Source organism: Pleuronectes platessa, chromosome 1 (genome assembly GCF_947347685.1).
Source record: "Pleuronectes platessa chromosome 1, fPlePla1.1, whole genome shotgun sequence".
Lineage (NCBI taxonomy): Eukaryota > Metazoa > Chordata > Actinopteri > Pleuronectiformes > Pleuronectidae > Pleuronectes > Pleuronectes platessa.
In genome coordinates, this window is record NC_070626.1 from 3,999,044 (window position 1) to 4,014,549 (window position 15,506).

At 38.5% G+C, this 15,506-nt stretch overlaps 1 protein-coding gene across 2 annotated transcripts; it reads right to left on the reverse strand.

Moving 5' to 3' along the window:
• Window positions 1–140: 140 nt before the first annotated feature.
• cers3a (ceramide synthase 3a) lies at window positions 141–13,561 on the reverse strand. 2 transcript variants are annotated; one of them, XM_053424217.1, is made up of 11 exons: window positions 13,403–13,561; window positions 9,043–9,243; window positions 8,536–8,653; window positions 7,629–7,747; window positions 7,415–7,472; window positions 7,175–7,225; window positions 6,508–6,600; window positions 4,901–5,029; window positions 3,700–3,806; window positions 2,762–2,915; window positions 141–1,460 (listed from the first exon to the last, which is right to left on the reverse strand). In XM_053424217.1, the coding sequence occupies exons 2-11, from the start codon at window positions 9,213–9,215 to the stop codon at window positions 1,269–1,271; spliced, it is 1,194 nt and encodes a 397-aa protein (XP_053280192.1). In that variant the 5' UTR covers window positions 9,216–9,243; window positions 13,403–13,561; the 3' UTR covers window positions 141–1,268. The 2 variants fall into 2 exon arrangements, with proteins under 2 accessions (XP_053280192.1, XP_053280202.1); XM_053424227.1 differs by lacking the exon at window positions 7,175–7,225.
• Between the last annotated feature and the right edge of the window lie 1,945 nt (window positions 13,562–15,506).

A 15,506-nucleotide genomic window follows, 5' to 3' on the forward strand; every position in this document is an offset into this window, starting at 1 on the left:
AATCACGTGCTAAACATACTGTAAATGATTGTTTGTATGGTCTTTTAATAAGCTTCTATGAAAAAGTAAAGGATCATGATACACAACCCAGCTGACAACATTCACCAGAGAGGAGCTCCATTGTTAAAAGCAGTCAGTGATGGTGATTCGTCACAGTTGAGTTTATTTGTTGATTAGTTGATAGAGAAATTTTTTTACAAGTATATATATCACATTAAAAACGCATTAAACAGTCACATCAAATAAACAAATTAGTTTGATTTAAAAAAAAAAAAAAACTTGAATGCAAGCCCTACTACATACTGTAGAGAAGGCCTCTTTTCTAAGGCTGGATTGTTATTAGTGTTGCCACAGATATCAGTCGGATTTTAAATAAGGATTTCCTTGTCATGCGACAGAACCTAGAAGTTTTGGTTTCACTTTGGCTCACCATTTATGAAAGTAAAAACTCATATAGTGATACAGTGGCTACTAAACTATGCCAATCAACCAGCCAAGACGGACCTGTTAGACTGTATGACAACTCAAAAGGAAATTATTTTGCACAGAACACAAAGTAAGTATGTCTTTACATCCATGTCTGTGTACCCTGTGTACATATTATGTACACATATTATGTGTACATATTATGTACACAGGTACATAATATGTGTATGGGTTAGGGTTAGTGTATGGTAGTTTCAGAAATCTGAAAATACGATGAACTGTTTCCTTTTAAGCACCTGAAATATTTCCTTGTTCCAGTCAGATAATCCTGACTGAACACATCCTGGACCAACAGGCACTAAAAATGCATACTTAACCTCCCTATGCCCAAAAGGTAATTTATTGGAATTTCCATCGGGAAATAACAAAACCAATGTAAGGCGTGTGAAAATCTATAAGTCTTACAGCATTATCATAGTATATGGTGTGCTCACATGGTGACTGTTGTACCAGCCAGCAATCTATGTGCTGAAATGACAAGTTTTGATGTGGCTAATCATACTGTGTCTTTAGGGTTTATTGTATGAAAAATTATGTTGACGCTGCCTGACAACACTGGAAAGGACCAGACAACCAAAACATCTCAAAGTTCCTCTCCCCTTATGTGTGCACAGTTCTCAGGTCTGTTAGCACAGCATGGCTTAATTGATTTAGGTTGTTTTTCAGCCTCTAAAGGGAAAAGGTCACATGTTTTGTTTATTTTTCAGTCTTTAGAGGATAAACTCATTCAACATTGTTTGGTTCCTCACATTTTCAGGTCTACTGATCATACTAAGCATGAGTCAGTACACAGTCTTTGAGCGACAGATGTCCTCTGGGGGAGACAAGCACCCGAAGCAGCCACTCTTGTCCTCCTTCTCATCAACTGCATGTCCATTGCCCAGCTTCTGCTGTCCTACACCTTCGTCCTCTGTTTGACTGCTCTCTCCGTCCTCCTCCTCCTCTTCATTCTCACTTCTCTCATCTCCGGTCATCTGTGACAGGAGACATGGGATGAAATAAAGTAAATGTTGAGAAGGGTGGGGGAAAATGTGGAAAATGGAGAGAGAGAGGGCTGTGAGCAAATACAACGATCATCTGGTGGAACCAGCTGCCGGGAAAGAGAGCAAAACTTGTCCCTGAAATCTGGAACCTGAGCTGCAGCTCAAAACAATAAGCTGGAGTTTTGAGTAGATATCAGCGGAAATTTGTTATATACTGCTTTCTGTTTACTTCCATTTGTGTCATACTGCTGACTGATGAGCATATTAAAAAAATTTAACATAATCTTTCGTTGTAGAGGTTATGCTTATGATTATTGCTTCAAATAAGTAAACTAAACAGATTTAGAGTAAAATTGTCTATGCCAAATTAGTGGATGAAATCTATATATATGCGATATTACTACATTAAGGTCCAGCATTTAAGTTGTTTCATTCTCATTGCGCGTAACCAAGTCAATACAAGTCAGAGAGACACACACCTCTGAAGCAGAGACGATATTAAGAAGTTAGCAAACCAGTCATGCCAAAGTTATGAGACAGGGCAGATAGCCTTGAAGAGGGTTGTTTGGAGGGGTTAGGATGTATCGGTTGCATATTTTCATTGTGTAGGGTGCTATGCTAGCTTTCCAAAAGTGACCAACCCTAGTTTTAAGATTAAGATTAAGGGTTAGTTCAGAAAAAAATTACTTGAAAATTACTTGAGTAAGGCCACAGTGTAATCATAGTTGATAGCAACCAATAACCCAACAATATTGTCACACTACTTCCAAGAAGATAAGGCATGAAGCTCACACCACCATTTTTGGACGATTCGAACATACTACTAAATCTTGTTATTTTTTGATGTAGACAATTCCAGAGACAAAAGAGAACAGAGATGAAATGTTAGTAACAACAGGAAGGTAGTAGATTAACCCTGACCATGCCGATGAGGAACCTCTAATCTTAAAAGGTACCATTCGAATGAGTTTAACTTTGTAGGCTATCAAAACCTATGTGGCCCTTACTAGACCACATTGCCAAGCAAAGCCAATAAAAAAGATTTGGAAATATTGATTAATGACAGATGAGCTTCACTGGGAAGAAGGGTGGCTGTGGCTCAGGAGGTAGAGTGGATTGACAACTAACCAGCAGGTCGATTCTATCCCAGTCTCCCCTCTTACACGTGCCCAAGTGTTCTTGGGCAAGATCCTTAATCCCCAATTTGCCCCAAATCGCAAGTCAAATGTGATGGAGAAGATGCTGCACAGAGATGGCTGACCGTATGTGTGTGAAAAACATACTGTACACACCGTTCCAAACATAAACTTCCTGATCATGCGGAGAATAAGGTAGGCCCAGAATATGTGCAGACAGAGGAGGACCACCAGCAACACGTTGAAGAAGTAGTACCCGAAGAAGGCGGGGTAGTGGTGAAGGGGGTAAACCCAGGTACAGTGGATTAGCCTGAAATACAGTCAGACCAGAAACAAGTCAAAATCTGGATCCAGCATTGTAACCTGAGTCGTGTGTAATTCCATTATGATGTGTGTTTTATGAGTAACAATGTGGAATTGTGTTACACTGTTTCAAGTTTCCCCTTTGAATAATTATCAGAAAATACATTAGTAGCAACTTGACTAGATATGAGGTTGACAGATTTACTCTAGATGATGTTAAATTTCTATAGTCCACCAGATTACTCCAGACTCCAGATATACTTTCAGATGTTTATCTCTCAATTTAAAACAATAAAGTAACTGTTAACACTCATTACAGTGTATAAAATGTCCATGCAGCCTTGTTGGATTAGCCTACATTTGTTTTGGCTAGACAGGCCTAATAAACTGACATTGTTTTTGATTTTTACAACATTGTATTTAAAAATACCATCGGCGAAGCATTAATAAACCCCTGTAGCAGAGATTCTCAGAAAAACCCCTGCTGTGCTGAAAAACATTTGAGTAAAAGCAGCATTGTGTTCCCAGCATTTCATAAGAACCACAACAGTATAATCCTTAGTATTTCTGCCAGTGCCCATATAAAGAGTTAAAATAACTGTTCATTTAACAGTTACACTATGGTTGCTTCAGTGTGTGAACAGCGACCCAAATACATGAAAATGTAATTTAAGTTTATTTGTCAACAATGAAAAGATTAATAATATAAAGCTTGCAGTAATGGATACACATAAATGAATACGCAGACACAAACACACACATAAACAGACACACTGCGCTTATTAGCTTACCAAAATGGAAAGATGATGAGGCGTGTTACCATAAACACTATGGCAAACACAACAAAAAGGCTTTGACATGTTTTCTCCCATTTGGCATAGTTGAATAATTTGGCGGACTGTAAGAAAAAATAAGTTGTGTTGTTAATAAACAATATTTAAAAAGACAGTTTATTCTGGACAAGAGCCCATTTTCGGCAGCATATCATACTCACTGGTAAGAATAAACCTTTAATGGTGTCATTTGGTTCAATCGATTATAAGCAAGTTTACCATTTGAGTTTGGTTTATTCAGGGAAACTTGGCATCTCAATTAATGTACAATGCCAACATTTAGTGCCAGTGCAAGAATGTAGAGTGTTCTAGCAGCAGATGGGTGTGGCATGTGTATGTATAAACATGTATATAGTAAAGCTTCAGCACAGTGAGCTGGAAATACAGGTATGACTCCCTCTGGTGTATGGTCTTAACTATGACCATTGACCCCAATCTACTGAGTTTTAACACAAGGTCCAAACTGTAAAGTTTACATAGAGGTGTCTATTATATGACTTTACACACCTCTGAAACATTCGATTGTCATGTTATAATAGTTACACTAACACTAATACTGATATTATTACTAATAATAAAATAAAAGTCAGCTCTCATCTGTAATATTTAATAAGGAAACAAACAATAAACGTTTGGGGTGTTTGTTACAGCAACATTTCTTCTGGTTGGGTAAACCAGGGATCATGTGGATTGTACACCATTAAGTTTAATTTCAGTGAGTGAGAATACAAAGTTGTAGTTCCAGTGTTGTGATTGATATGCTTTGTTTTCTGCACATTAATTGCTCAGACTTGAAGCTGAACAGATTTGATGACCACTTGTGCCTGTAGAGGCCACTGTTGCTCTGTGAAAAGCTGTGTTACTTTAATGCACAAAAATGTCAACAAACAAAATTACAACATTAATATCACAATCACCTGCATCTAACGAATGACGCTGACAGTCAAACATGCTCCTGGCATGTGACTCTTGAACCTTTCAGTGCTAATTGCCGACCAAAATAAACATGTGGTTTGGCATTCATTCCCATACAGCACTGTTATTATAGAGAGAAGAATATGTTGCCTCTAAATGTCGTCAGAATTCATCTACTATTACCACATGTTAGTATGAGGTGATAGAATGAGCTGTGTAAAAACCACGTGTGACTGTGACTGACCTCCAGTAAAACATCAGATGCATCATGGACAAGCATGACCAGGGTTCCGATACGAATGTAGTTGACACACCAGGAAAAAGATAAGAGCACCAGAGTGGCCAAGTGGTGGATAATTTGCTCTTTAAAGTCCTGAAGGAGGGAACAATTAAATCACAGCAGTCAGCCAACATGGAAAACATAATATACTTCTACCTACTACATGCATCTTACCAGCACCACTCAGGGACTACTATGTCACTTGCATCTACCTGTATTAAACATTTGGAATGAGCAACTTTTTAACGCATGTCATACAAGAATTGTCATATCGCTAGTGTTGTTCTAAAAATGACGTGAACAAATGTTTGATACACTGTAAAATACAATTAATCACAGTTAAAAAACAGAATAAAATATAAAAGATGCCCCAGACGTTGAAATTAATGTTGTGATGAGATAAACAGCAGGACCGGTTCAGATCATCAGAGGTTCAGCCTTTGAGAAAGTAAATTATAGGCGACCTTCTATCCTTTAAGTAAGAATGTCACTGACGAAGGACGAGAGTCCAACTGAAACAGACAAGACTATCAGGAAGGTCAGATGGAGCTCAGTATCGTCCGAATTGCAATGTTATCAAAAACCACAAGAGTTTATAATTGAGATGAGAAGGCGACTAAGAATTGATCCTTGAAAGAGTGATGCTTGGACTCTACTTCTTGCCATGCCATGCTGTTGACTGTCCTTTGAAGCAGGACCCAAACCAGATCAGCTCTAATTTGTGTAGGGTGTGTGGAGAGGAGGATTTGGTGTTGCTCTCCATAAAAAAAAAATAACAAAGAAAGAGACCCAGTGAGATGGGAACTGATGACTGGACATCTGCTCTCGCTGACAGTGGGAGTAATCAGTACGAGACCAAATAAAATCTCTTTCTCGGACTGCCATTTCATTAATACATTTTTGTTGAACTGTCATCTGTATGTATACCATATGTATGACAGTGTTAAATGTATAACACACTGTATGCAATGCAGACTTTTTATATAGTAATAATGCCATTTACGAATGATGTCATCAGGATATCATGATGTCATTTATACCATATGAGGATAAATGATTAGTTTAATAAGCTGCATATTGTGTCTAATCAGATAGTGTCTAATCTTATTGGTTGCAAAAGTGAATACATTACTACAATAGAAATAATGCAATTTACTGACTCCATGTCTCTTTTACAAAAATTTGTGATACCTTGTTGAACACTTTTTTTCCAATATGTATGATATAATACAATGAAAATATATTTCATGTAAAATATAATCTTTATAATCATTAGATTGTCTATCTATTTTTGCAGGGATACCATGGAAAATTCATGTTTCTGACATATTTCTGTTGACATTGATCTTGACCTTTGATCTATCAGGTCCAACAGGTCATCATCTAAAGATGTCCTCCAAAGTAAACTTTCCACCAAGTTTGGTAAAATCAGTCCATGCATTGTTTTGAGTAATATTTAACAAACACACACAGGGGTGAAAACATAACCTACATACAAGGAAATAAAAAAAATTGCGATGACAAAGGATTTTATTGAGTCTAAATTGAGGTTTTGGCTTCCAACTACTCACCTTTCTCTTGACATCAAAGGTTATGCTAAAGAGAAGAGAGGCATAGAAGCTCATCTCCAGGATATAATACCAGTATTGAGACTCCAGCATGGACTGCAGACAGACAGAGAGACAGAAAGCGATGGACAATGTGTAACATGAAGCCACAGTAAAGCCCAGTCCCTCAGACAGAGGGTTTGTCCCTGAGGGCAGTGCTCTTTGTCCTAGCACCATTAGCCTAACAGGAGAAGAATCTGTTGTTCATTCTGAGATGACACCTCCCAGCTCCACCTGATATATGAAGATCCGAATTGTAATGAAGGTCCCTTTTTCATAGAAAGTAGAATGTCCGTGCAAAAACCCTATTAGTATTCCTATTAACAGACATCTCTGTTTCTCAATTAAGATGTAAAAAAGACATAAGTACAGCAGAAAATATTTCCTCTGTCCTGTTCAAATGATATAAAAGCAGGTGCTCTAAATGTCCCATCCCACCCAACTAACATCATTGCTATGGCCTTCTCAACAGAAATTTCTATTGAGTTTCCATGACATATTGCATACACAAGCAGAACAACCTGGGGTTTTAGATTACACACACACAGACACATCATCATTTATAGTAATAATAAAGTGTTAATTATAATAGAAAGATTTCAAACTTAAGAAAAAGATGATGATTAAAAACCTGCTTTGGAAAGCCTGTCCACACTTCCCGAGTGTCATAAAACCATTCTTTCTGCAACGACAGGGGGGGACATGTTATGACACTTGCATGTGTGTGGGTAATTTGAAACTTAAAAGTGGTGAAGAGGAAATGCCTTCTATGTAAGATATACATTAGAGCTACAACCACAAGGCTGCTGGGGAGTTGAAGCTGCCTTGAGTTGCTTTTCATAATCAAAGCCTCTTTCATCATTCTACTCACATCATACAGGGCTGCTATTCCTCCTATGAATGCCAACAGGTAGAAGACAAACCTCCAACTGTAGCAGAGGGATCACAATTGTAGACAGTGGCTTTTAGATGTAATGCATCATTATTTGTAATATTATTAGAGAGAGAGAGAGAGAGAGAGAGAGAGAGAGAGAGAGAGAGAGAGAGAGAGAGAGAGAGAGAGAGCGAAGAGAGAGAGAACTGACCAGACTTCTCTGAACTTCTTCAGGACTCCCGGATGGTCCTGATTACGCCTTCTTCTGAACCAGCGCTCCACTTGTCTCACTGACAAACAGCTTTTCTTAGACAGCCCATCAAAGGCTGCCTAAAGGTGAATGTTTACATACAAATATAAACATGTGTGCATAGAATATATAAACTTTAAATGAAAATATATGTCAACCCCTTTGTGTGCGTTCTTGTTAAAATATTTCTCCAAATGGTGTCAAAGTGATATTTGTAATAAATAGATGGACCATAACATTGGTTTTCATGTGCTGTGATGTAGTTGCTGAGTGTGAGTGTTACTTCCACAGAATATTTGTCTTTAGTCAAGGAATAGAGAAATTAGCAGCATCTAGTGTGAAGGGTATAATGTATTACACTCAGTAATCAGATTGAAGGAGTGAAGGAAGGGGGGGAGCTGATCCATTTAAAACCTTCTAAGAAGGATTTTGAAATCAGCTCATATTAGGCATGTGCAGTGATTTCAGCGTTGAGACAGATATACCACCCGCTTGTAGCTGCTAACACCTGCTAACATCTACTGCTAGTTCCTAACTTCAATTGTGCTGAAGACCTTAAGATGTACAAGGGATATTCATCTTGTAACATTTATTGGAACAGTGGAACGAAAAAGTTTTTTGACTAGACTGTAATTAAAACTACACAGCATTCAAGTTCAAAGAAAAAAATTATATATTGTGTTGTAAGATCTAAAGCCTTGTTTTTTTTCCCTGGCATCTTTTAGACAAAACATGTTTCCTGCAGAAATCACAGGCCTGTCTATGTAATATTTGATGTTATCTTACTGCTATTAATAAAAAAGAAAAAATGTAACCTGTCACATCGGACACAGACTGGATATTTGAGTTGGTTAGGACTCCTGTTTACCTGAGCAGGATGTCTACACTGACTGGTGTAGTAGAGTTCCAGGATGGGGTTGTCCTGTGCTTTCAGATGGACTCTCTGCCTGATCCCAACGGAGACAGCAAGTGGTGCTGCTACCCAACTGGAACACAGTTAGTACAAACAGGGTTGAATTCTAACAACGTCAGTGTAGGACATGTAGTTTATGATAATGAGGATGTAGGCACACACAATGAGGATGTAGGCACACACATATGTATGTTATATAAGTAATAATATTAATGTTTTTGTTCTTCCATGTGAGTTAACATTAAATATGTTACATATATATTTTTATATATTTCACAATATTTGTGGTTATGAGTATACTGGCCAGCAGGGCAGTGTATGTGGGACTGAATTGCAACAGTGTGTGTGTTTATGGTCATGAAGAAGTGTGTCACACTGTTCAACAATAGGGTTATGAATGTGCTGTGATGTTGGTATTGTATAACCACATGAGGGAGTAGGCGCACAGAGTGTGGCTCTTACTTTTCAAACAGGTATCTGAGGAGTAAGAAGACAAAGGCATAGGGGACAGTGACATAAAGATCAGAGGCTTTGGCGTAGACCCGGCCCTCCTTGTCTACCAGGTCATCCCACGTCAGATTCACTGGCAGCCAGATTCTGTCCCACCAGAACAACTCATACAGTGTGTCAAACATCCCTGCTACTTAGCACAGCCACCAGGTCCTACAAACACAAAGGGGGGTTAAGTCAAGCTCAGTAGGGGAACTATCAATGAACATAGATCTGTGTCTGTTGCTAATATATTAAAAAGACAGGACTGTGACATGACTGACAGCTCACAAGAAATTGTCATTAAACAAATAATGAACCAAGAATATCCAAGGAATCAGCCTTTTAATACGGAATTACATTTAATTTGTTTATTAATTTGATAGGGATGATGCTCATTAATCCACTGATAAAATACTGTAAATGAGCCAGGGTTGGTTTTATAAGCGAATTTTTATCTGTTGTCTCATGACATTTTTACACAGCAACCTGAAGAAACATTTTTCAACAAGGCACATCTGGAAATTCGGTTAAATATTGACATGGACATTGGTCTCACAGAAAACGGACATTCATTGCATGGTTAAAAATGCATTTACAAAATACAAGCGTATTCAAAAAGTTTTTGGCTGTTCCAGTGACTTAGCCATGTGTGGCTCCCGTAACCTGGGTTTGCCTTTTGTGTTGGTGCATGTGTGTTTGTGTAAAATGTACATGCACCAATTTTTTTCACTTAAGCTCTGTATAAATTCCGTACAGTGCTCAGTGCAGTCTCAACCAGACATATAATAACATATAATAACTAAAGTGTAAAAGTTTAACTGAGTTATTTCTCAGACAAAGATAGAGGAAGGAATATGTTAATATTCTAGAAATATTCCACAAGTCCTGGTGGTAATGCACCTTGACGTTGGTTGGAAGCTACGTGCAGTCACAGATACAGCTACACTTACTGTACATGAAAATCTGTTTGTTAAACAAATATTTGGCCAGGGATCCCTCCCTGATTCTCAAGATTAGCTTGCACGCCTATTTAATAATTCTCTTTCTGTCTCCCCCCCCACACACACACTCACACACACACACACACACAGGGAGGGTGAGAAAGAGAAAAAAACACTGTTTGAAACTGTGAAAGTCTGGGTTGCAGCCCAGCGACACACTAACAGTACAAAGTAATTAATCATGGAGTCAGTGTGTGGGTGTATGTGTGTATAGGTGTGTGTGTGTGCGTTGGGAGGTAAAATAACTTGTATGAAGGCAGTAGAATAGCTCAGACTGACAAGGAGTCATTTCAGTCTTTTAACAACTGGCACTGGAGGCTGTTGTTGAGCCCCCCTCTTTTTCCAGCAGCCCCTGCAACCGTTGGATAAACTGGTTGCTTGACAGTTGCTAAGTCAAAGCCCCAGGGAGTCACTGTCCCATGAAAGGTAGGCTACTGTAAAACAGGTGGATGTAGATGTGGTCCAGAATACCCTCACTATACATAGCATTATTCGTCTATTCACATTCATAGAACTTTTTCTTTGACTGCAGGCGACCTTGTGTGCTTATGTGAATACTAAGTCTTGTGTCAGTTGATGGCCACACATTGTTTTGGCAGATCCAACATGTGCAAATAGACCAGGTCCTCTGACCATGGCCATATTACTCATTTGTCTCTACCAGTGGCAGGCTAAACCATCATGGTTACAATAACAACCTGTGGGAGCATACCAGCAGCAGGTGTCCCAGACCTCCATCATCATTACAAGTGGTGATTACAAAAAAACTTGCAGTTAATGTTTTGGAATGGCAATGGATTTGTTAAGTATGGTCCAAAATACAAAAAACTCTGTTTGTTTAGGAAAAGCTGGGAAAGAAACCAACTACCTACCTAGCCTATAGACCCTGTATATTTTCTTGTTCTTGTTTCCATGAAACTAGTGGTCCTTCATTACCTTTGACATAGAGTATAACAAAGAATCAAAAAACACAGCACGAGAAGTTAAAAAGTCGTTGACGATCAACTGGTGGGGGTTCTCTGAGTTGTGTGGGAGGTAAATCTTAACCAGGGTAAAAGTTTGGGTCAACTGGACACGTGACAAATCATCAGTAGTGTGTGCCCTTGCATCACTGGGTGTTTCAGCCTTCCAACACTATACACCCTCCATAAGGCTGGCCCGCTGCAGGATGATCAGTCCTCAGCTTTTGTCCGGTGCTCAACCGTTCCTGATATTCGCCCTGTTGTTGAGGCCTGCAGCTTGCTAAAAGATTGACAGGTGGGAGCTCCAAAGTGGTTTATGCTGATGAACTTGGTTCCAAGCACGGGTCCTTCCACTTGAGTCAAATCCACTGGCTACTTCATTCTATCACCTCTGAGACTGTTCTGATGATCTTTCGCAGAGCCTGACCATGGCTAACGAGTTCTTTCAGCAGTCTTATGATAGACAACGCCACAAATCCTCTGAATCCCACTTCCACTGGACAAACTTTGGTCTTACAGCTCCTAAATAGTCATAATAATGCATAACAGTCACATAACTGTGTGACTCATTACTCTGATACATACCATTGGCTGTTCATCGTTTGTGCTTGTAGTTGTGGTAAAGTTTGTGTTTAATGAGTGTTGTCATTAAATCCGATATTTGTAAAAAATATTGATTTCATGTTAATGCATATATATGTCATTTGATTTTTGTTTCCTTCCACTGTCATACAGAGTCAGATTCACAACCCAACATTGAAGATATTAATATTGTGAGAGTAGTTTAAAAAAAAGAAAAAGACACAATAAACAAAGATGGATTTGCATAAAAAATGCATTTAAAAAATAAATTGATAAATCGTTATTATGAATTATTTTGGCCTCAATAATTGTGCTGTGAACATGTGACAGTGCAACAGCCCTACAGTGCTCTGGGGGAACAAGTTAAAATCAGAGTCTGTCAGCTTTAATTCAATCCAATAACAGCCTTTCATAACAATCTGTTGCTATTATGTTTACTACTGACCACATTATCAGTGTTTCGTGCATGGGGGAGTCGTCATGGAACTCTCATTAGTGACATGTCACAACGCTGACAGAGTGTTAAAGGTTTGTGTGTAGAATTTAGTGTCATGTAGTGGTGAAGTTGCATTTTGCAGCTGAATATCCCTTGCTTCACCTTTATGTTTGCCCAGTTTGGACTACTTAAAAAACATTATGGCCTCCGTTGAGAGGACCCGCTCCTGATGTTAATATTAAGTTTGAATTTGAATATAAAGGGCCCATTCTAGGGTAAAGAAAACAACAATTTGTACAATTTGGATGATTACACACTAGTCAAAACATCACTACAGTTATCTTAAATCTTCAATTTCTGCCAATAGATCCATTTCACCGAAATGTTACAGACTGGACCTTTAAGTAGGCTCTCTGCATTTATTATCAGTCCAATCAATGGGCCGGAAGGGGTTGCAGCTCTTTTCAACTGCAGTTCATCCTAGGTGTTTTTTTGTTGACATAATACTATGTTACCATGTAAGCATTTTCACTGAAAAATGCTGGGGCTTCAGTAAGTACTGTGCCTGACAAGGCATGTCCAGTCTGCATGTTGCATAGAAAAATCCTCGTCTGCAGCTCCTCTAACCGACTCAAACCTTTAACAGTGAGCTGATTTGGACTGTTTACCAAAATCAGAAAGAGTTACTGCAGAAAAACATATCAAAACACAAATACAATTTAAAGCAGAATATAAAGCTAAAAGTGAAGATATTCCAGTAACGCTGGACCCCTGACTCGTCTCTGAAAAGATCAAAAACTTGTTTTTGATGATGCCAGGATTTCATGACAGTTACAAAACCTATCTTGACTTGACTGTTAGATGTTGTTTGTTTAGTGCTTTGAGGCACATATACTTCTTTGAAGTACTTGTTATTCCACCTTTCCATTTGTGCTGGCTCTACAAAGGTTGCCTGGCAATGCAGATCGTTGCAACAGTCAAACTGAGATAGATAACATACGAAACCACCGCAACTAGTCTTAACCCAAACCCTTGGATTTCAAGTGGGCTGACTGCACAGCTTGGACGTCACTGTATACCTAATGTTGATCTATCTGATTACAGGGACTTCATTATTCCCAGTACAGCTATTAAAATGCTCTTACAGCCTAAGCACAAGCTTAACCAATGTAGGATATCCTGGTACCAGCTCACCACAATGGCTGTAGGCAGCGTTGTTCCTCTAACTTTCAACCGAGGGGACAATTTCACACCAGAATAAAAAAGCTTGGAAGTCTTAGTCACATTTAAGCTAAAACAAACAAGGGCTCCTTAATCACATCCAAGTTCACAGGAAGACACAGGCTTACCTTCTCCTTTGTCAGGTAGAGCAGGTAAGGGCAGTTGTTCCCACACCGGCTGACTGCTGGCTTTGATAGGGGAATTTAATGTGGCTGGGAAAACCCTCTATTCCCCCACAATGACAAGCAAGCCAGCGACTCTCTCTTTGTTTGACATTCTTCATGGTCACACCCATTATAGCCATAATCACCTGGGAAGGTTTTTTTCTCCCCTCAAGGAAGTACAGGTAGGTTAGTGAGTTGTCACTATACACAGCAACTTTTTTTTTCCTGCCCTCAGGGGATCAAATAACAGTTTGTGCTGTGTTCTTGGTACCAAAGACAGTTCTCCAACAATACAAACTGTGCACTGACAGAGAGAGAGAGTCAACTTGGCTATTACCTTGACTTGACAAATAACATTATTATTGTTATACTTAACTGAAAAAAAAATATGCTAGTCAACATTCTAAATCTATACAGTTTATAAACTCCCATTATCTTTATAATAATATCTACCAAAGCCCCCCCAAACTAAAAAACTATTTGCACAGTTTTGTTAAATGTAAAAACATTTATTTTAAATCATCTGACTTTTGGTTTGAAAGAGGAAAGAAAAAAGTTGTTAAAGTCCTCTATCACCATCCTTCTACAACTTCTCAATGTACTTCAGCCCTTACACTAAACAACAGTTAATGGGAGTGCTTCGATTTATTGTGACTTAAACCTGCATATATTTCAAAAGCTCCACCAATAAACTACAGTTTCTCTGCGGCAAACACACTTCTAGATTATAATTTGTGAAACACTCATTTCTATCAGCCTGACACCAACACTCTGATAATAAATGATCTCATAAACTACTATTTTCTTAAAACAGAGCATATCGAGTGGTTTCAGAAATTGTTCATACCCATTTACTATATACTTCAAATTGATAATAAAATAAAAATATTTTTAGAATTGTTTGAATAAGTATCAAACTTAATTTTTTTAAAATTTAAATAAATATTCAGACCATTTGCTGTTGCGCAAATTGCTATGTGGTCTATCCCGTTTACTGTATAATCATCCAAATATGTGTTTGTTTGTGTGTGTGTGTGTGGGGGGGGGGGGGGGGTGATGACATTTCTAACACATGAAAGACACAACAATTTAAAACCAAAGAGAAAAAAAAACATTAGAAACACCAACAAGGATGTCAAGAGAGTTTGTGGTGATAAGAGTTGACGGTGGTGTCAATGTGTTGCAAACAAAATCATCTCTTCATGATCTCTGAAGCAGAATTAGTATGTTACATCCTCTGCATGCTGCACCACCCCTCACCTGAATCCTGCAGAGAATCTGTATTTAACAGGTCAGAAAAAAGAAAACTGCTGAGAAAGTCTGGAGCCAATTATCTTTGCAAGTCATTTCTGAAAAAGGCTCATGTTAGGAAAACCATGAAATCAAACGATGAAGTCCAACAAACATGCAGCCCACTGGAATGAAATTGTGGTAGTGCATAGATTAGAGCAAATTTATGAATCAATTTCTAAAGCTTTGAACGTTCTCAGCAGGACAGTGACCTCAATAACTGTGACCAGGAAGAATATTGGAATCACCAGGGCTCTTCTAACCCTCCCTAACCTTAATCCCACACCCTCAAGACATCTAAGCTTTACAAGATAGCTCTTAGACCAAGTCCACAGTTACATGAATGTATGATGTGTCATTGCCATGGAGCATTGACAAAACATGCTTGTTAAAATAACTAATCAGACATTAGAAACCATTTCAGAAGTCAACATCAGATGGTAAATGGAACCAAATCCGAGATGCTGCATCCATGCATAACAGAAGATGTGGGAAAAAAGGAATTCTGATGCTGCTAATGACACGTCTTCTCCACAAGTCTTCAGTCATCTGTGTTGGCCATGCTTATTTCGTCAGTCCCTGTTAATTTAAACTAATTCTCTACAAAACAGTATGGTTAATTGTTGACTGATCAGCGGTGAGGGATCTCCAGTCTGTACAATTTGATCCAGCATACAGGACAACTCAGAATTGCAAAATAATTCTCTCAACACCAATTTAATTTATCTAAGCTTTAAGAAAATAACGTAAAATAGTAGAATAACATGTCCTCCAGGGT

What these genes read in the sequence shown, in the direction of transcription:
- cers3a (XM_053424217.1), bottom strand. Translation starts at nt 9,215, where the DNA reads ATGTTTGACACACTGTATGAGTTGTTCTGGTGGGACAGAATCTGGCTG. An exon ending in AAGAAGTTCAGAGAAGTCTG is followed by an intron (nt 7,473 to 7,628) that starts GTCAGTTCTCTC and finishes CCTCTGCTACAG; the next exon opens with TTGGAGGTTTGTCTTCTACC. An exon ending in CTCATCATCTTTCCATTTTG is followed by an intron (nt 2,916 to 3,699) that starts GTAAGCTAATAA and finishes ACTGTATTTCAG; the next exon opens with GCTAATCCACTGTACCTGGG.